At 37.2% G+C, this 5,757-nt stretch overlaps 1 protein-coding gene across 1 annotated transcript in view; it reads right to left on the reverse strand.

Moving 5' to 3' along the window:
- Positions 1-3,754: 3,754 nt before the first annotated feature.
- Positions 3,755-5,757, reverse strand: part of PROX1 (prospero homeobox 1) — a gene marked incomplete at both ends in the record, with an annotated part of 36,425 nt that continues 34,422 nt past the window's right edge. The window contains one exon of the mRNA XM_082306736.1: positions 3,755-3,940. Coding sequence (XP_082162862.1) covers positions 3,755-3,940 — 186 coding nt within the window. The remainder of the gene's footprint in view (positions 3,941-5,757) is intronic.

Genomic DNA, 5,757 nt, shown 5'->3' on the forward strand with positions numbered 1-5,757 from the left:
CCCCTCGATTTTCAATGTTCACCCACATACCTGGTACAGTAACAAAGATTCTGCAAACTTAAAACACTTTAATTAAATAATACTCAGAGGCACAAAGCAAACCTCAGGAATACATGGGTGAACACTTTCTTAAATAATTACTACATTCTAACATCTTCCACGTGTTTACCATTAAATGTGAAACGTTCCCATTAAACAACCAGAGATACAGTAAGAATTAAATGTTTTGTAGTTTCAAATAGAACATTCTTTTCACAAAACATAACAAATGTCTAAAATAGGTTCTTAATCTAGATAGGAAAAAGGTAAGCTTTTCACTTCATACGCAGATTTTGTGAGTGTGTGTGTTTCTGTGTATATACATACATACACCCACACATTTTGTCTTTGTGTGTGTGACTACGTATGTATACGTATATGCACATATGTCACGTATGAAATATTGCTTCTATACTACTTTTCGTCAGGCTAAGAAAACACAAGATTTGCACCACAGTTACAAAAAATTGGCTTCTACAAGAATTTTCAAAACTTGAATGCTGCTCAAACAATTGAGAAAAAATAATTTGCATTATCAAACTGTTCTAAAAATTCTCTTCTTCAAAAACGTATTCTCCTGCTTTGTTTTTTTTTTTTTTAATTTTTAAAAAGACACAAAATATGCATAGCTATCAACATTATGTCAAACAGCCGGAAAAAAAAAAAATCAGTGTTTATTGCAGCTGTAGTAATTGAAAAATAAAGTTTAAAAGATGAAAATTGTAAGCCACAGAAGGCACAAGAACAATTGTACTTGTGGGGGAAAAACTGGTATTTTGAAGGATTTTTTTTATCCTTCCGCTGGTGCATTTAAGGTCTAGGCACAGACTATAACCTCAAGTTTATATGCAGAAATAAATCTGAATTAGCAGTAAATGAATGGCAACATGGGGTTTCTACATGGATTTTGAAATTCTTTCCCTATGTAAACTTTTCATTACAATAAAAGTAGCCTCCTGCCTTTTAGCCATTTTTAGTGAAATAATATTGAGATCATTTGAAAGAAACTGCTGTCTACTTAAAATTTAGTAGGAGCTATGCCATGTATTTATAATTTTAGGTGTATTGGGAGGCACAAAGGCAATATGGCTATAAAATGCAGAAAAATCACATCACTGAAATGATCAAATTATCGTTTATTCCTTTTTCAGATGAAGGAGTTTTTTGTTTTGCTTTTAAGATGAAATTTCTACTCTTAATTCCTATGCCTCATTTACTATTGAGATTATGCTACTTATAAATAAATAAATAAGTGCAACAACATCAAGTGTTGAGTACACAGTTTCACTTATTTAGATTATGTGAATCACATTGCAGCCAAATAATAATAATAATAATAATAATAATATTAATAATAATAATAATAAACAGAATAAAAGTAACGGTAAAATCACAGATTGAGATGGTAGCTAGTAGTATGTCCACATAGTATGACTAAAGTATGGCTTTGCTTTCTTATGTCCAAGGTGACAATGCAGTGTTATATTTTGTATCTGATGGTATGCCAATGATGAACTTGCTGTATTAAAACTTGAGCATTTTATGCCACTTCTTCCCATAAATCAAAAAAGTGCATGAACACAATTTTCATCCTTTCTTACTCAGAATTCACTGGAGTTACATCTTTATGAAGTGTAATGTTTACCAAATCATGCACACAAAGAAAAAAAAAAAAAAAGAAAACGAAAGAAAATGGAAAAAAAGAAAAGAAAGAAAAAGACACATCCTGTCTACTATAAGGATACGTACAGTATTAGGTACTCTCAGGGAGTCTAAGATCAAGAAGATTTGTTTTGCTTTTAATGCATAGTGAAAATGTTGGCACTTCATCCCATGCTATTGTCTGCATTGCCTATACTCCACAGATACTGCCAGTGCTTGAAAAGAATGACAGGGAATTGTAGGATTGTGCTGTTTAATTTGAAGTCAGCAGGTTTTTAAGGCTTTCTGCTAACAATAATTGCTTTCATACGTTTCTGTCTATCAGCAGTATTTGTAAATGAAGTGAAATTGCAATGATCAGGTCAGCTCTTTAGTCACATGGGTAAACTTTCACTCTCCAAAGTCAAAATGTAATTTTAAAATAAAGAAATAAGATACCAGTATCCTCAATGGTCTAAATATAATTCGCAGCTAATTAGGAACTTCCTCTAGATTCAGATTGAATTATGTAGGGGAAAATACTATTGACGATAACAATAAATTCTTACTGCATCCGTACAAAAGACAACAGAGAAAATGACAAATACAGAGTGCCATAGCATATTCAACCTTCCCCCAAACTTCTGGAGACGATACCTTTCTGAAAACATTAGAAAAGGAGAGCCACTGAAGAAAGCACGAGAACTAGCAGCTAGCTTTCTTTCTGTCTGCTGACATAGCGTGGTATAGCATTCAGGCGAACCCAGATCCATCAGGGACTTTACACGGTAGCTCAGATTTTGGTCAAGACTAGCTCCAGCTTCAGAAGATGAGTGCAGCGCAATGCTCAAATAGGTTTGTTTTTTTAAAGCTGCACTTACTGTAATTTTAAAAATCCAATTTGGCTATCTGAACCCTGCATAGCCAGGACACTGCGATCTTTGTATATGCTTGATTACATTTTTATGAAAATGTAATTTTTGTTCTTCTGATTAGGAAAAGACTAATTATATTTCGCAGCTACAAACAAGTTGGTTTTTTTTTACTTTTGCCTCAGCACTGTGAGGTGAAGACGCTTTCTTCTACTACATCTAAGATCATTCAAAAAGTGCTTTTCAGGACAGATGTCGAATACAGACAGAAAACTTTGTATACTGGAAAGGGGATTTTTGGGGGCAGAATGGACTAAGAAAAGAATAAATTTAGGGACTAATGCCACTTAAAGAAAGACCGAGACATGGCAATATAGGACGCTGAAGGTTTCATTTTTACTCTATGGAGAGTGAAATGCTTCCGCTTTAATAAGCTGACCATATTCCAAAATTAGTGTGGTTGATATAATATTGTGCATGAATTACTGGCCTCACCCTGCAAGAACGGTATTTGATTTGTGCAAACGTCCCTTGCTGCAATTTAGAGAAACAACAGCCTGGCATGTTGATTACTGGTGCAGGGTACTTATCATTTCTGTAAGGAAAGCATGAAGAACAGGGTTTGCTTTTTTGGGTATCACTTCTTGGAGTGAGTACCTAAAATAAATGTTGTAGCTTTTTGAAGTATGAAACAAAATCTAGTTATTGGTTAAAAAGCATATAAAATAAAAAAAAAAAAAGCTCGAAGCTTATGAAGTGACTCCACAGAGTTCAGACCTTTAACAGTATAAACATAATATAAACTTCATTGTCTGTAGTATTGTGCCATGACATTAGTCTCACTAAGACAAAATGCCACTTTGCAGCAAGCAATAAATCTGACAAAGCATTTTTAAACATAATGCCCTAACTTGCTAAGACAGGCTTTTACACGCTTCCAAACTCTTCTCCCTGAAAATTAACCCCGTTGATTCTCCAAATGTTAAGGGTCTCGGGCAAAAGTAAACCAAAGGCTGAAGTAAAATAACCATCCCCTTGGAACTGAACGAAAACTTAAATCCAGGAGGGATCACAGTCTAATTTCATATACATATATATGTATGCGATACACATATATATGAAATTAAAATAGAGACACACATGACTTGGGCATCAGAAGGGGACTGCTACTTTCATACATTCATAAATAGCTGCTGAACTCTCTACTCATGAAGAAGCTCTTGTAGGCAGTTTGGGGATTTGAAAATCTCGGGGACCTCACTGTCCAGCTTACAGATGACCTTGTATATGGCCTTCTTCCAGGAAGGATCAACATCTTTGCCTGCGATAATGGCATTGAAAAACTCCCGTAACGTGATCTGAGCCACTTCCAGGAATCTCTCTGGAACCTGCTGATACAAGGAGACAATGGCATTAATACAGTTTTCAATTTCAAGTCTCTGGTTCTTCAAAGGAAACTGAGCTAAGTTCTTTCTTTCAGAAAGGGGCTTACATAGCACCTGCATTTTCTAAATGTGGCAGCCTTCTATTCTCTTATGCAAAGCTGTTATATATAGTACTATAGCAATAACTTTTATAACATGTGTTAGAGATCTTTGTAAAGTCTACTGACAGAATGTAGGTAACAAAATGTTACTGTCTGAGTTTGGAGAGTGGGGGATTTATAGGATATAATTAGCAGGAGGGGAAACAAACACAATTGTCTTTAAGGAAAGAAATCTCTGCCTGATATTTTACCCGTGCATTTATGGCTATGTTCTCCTCTCCGTGTGGAATATGAAAGTTATGCATGCATAGAAAACCCTCTGTACCTCCACGCTTAACTTTGGTCAGAACCAGTGCTGAAAGCTATCAAAGAAATAAGGTATCTCTGAATGTTGTTTGTAGTTTAAAAACAAGCAAGCAAGCAAGCCTTCAGCTAATGGCTTGCTTCTGTGGCTGCTGTGCACGAGACCCCCGTAAGATGGCTTTCTCAAGAGGCATTATGGTCTTCCCTTCTTTTTCAGAAGCCTACAAATAAAACCCCAACCTCTTCAATGCGTGCATTGTTCTCCAAGTGGCTACTGAGCTGGGATGCATCAAACTCATCCGGGTTTTCTAAATGTCACTGTCACTTCATGGGTGAGCCAAACAGCCAGCTAGCAGGGGCATGCCGCTCTCAGAAGCCCCTGAACAATGGGTGAATGTTAAAAAACACAGTTTCCTCCAAACTTTGGTAATTCATCCTAAATAGTTGTCTCAGGCAACAGCACCACCTTCTTACCCTCTGCCTTAAATGATTCAAAAGCAATCACTATAATGAACCATAGGTCAGTTGCAAGGTTGAGGTCATCTCCATAAAGGTATTATTTTCCATTTTTATTACGGAAATATGGCTTCACAGCTCTAGAACTGCTAATACACGGCCGGCCAGTAGCCAGCATGCTTATAATAGCAAGTATTCCCTCACTGCTATTCTTTGACCACTCCAGCAAGAGTTCTCCAACCTGCAGCAGAGGCTACTTCAACCATTCCTGTGGCCAGCAAACACCCGAGCAGATCTCACTCATTTACTTAATGCATGTCACATTGCCAGATCAGGGCCAGAACCTTATTCTCTACTTCAGGCTTTTGCTCTTCTCCCTTTAGAAGCCACTTTCAGGAAACTTGTCTGGAAATGTGCGTGTTTAACCTGATACAACAGAGCTCTGGAGCCTCACTCACCTATTACTGTTGGGGAAACACTAGCAGTTTGTAAGCCACGTTTTGCCATCAGATAAGCATGAGATCAGCTCCCCCTGACACCAGCTGACAAACTCCACTTCCAGAAGCCCCGCAGCCCGCAGAAGTCCTATGTCTACCTCTGAGAGTGAAATCCAGCCCCCCCCCCCCCCCCCCCCCCCATTTTTCTCTGCTCCCAAAGACAGGCTACCTTCTTTGGAAATTTTTCATTCAATGGGCTGCACAGAAAGAAACACTTTTACAGATGTTCTATTCCAGCAATAATGAGGGAAGAAAATAACTATTATGTTTCAGTTATTCCAGCTCAAAGAAATAACTTAAAACTTCACATAACCACTCTGCTCTCTGGGCACTTGGTAATACATCTACAAAAGATACCATGCTTGTCTCATTCTTGCATTGCTATAAAAAATGATACACTTTTCTCTTCCCGCAGTTCAAACAACCGCTCATGTGCTGTTCATCACCCTTGGTATTGCTGGGC

This window comes from Platalea leucorodia, assembly GCF_965183815.1.
Source record: "Platalea leucorodia genome assembly, chromosome: 3".
Lineage (NCBI taxonomy): Eukaryota > Metazoa > Chordata > Aves > Pelecaniformes > Threskiornithidae > Platalea > Platalea leucorodia.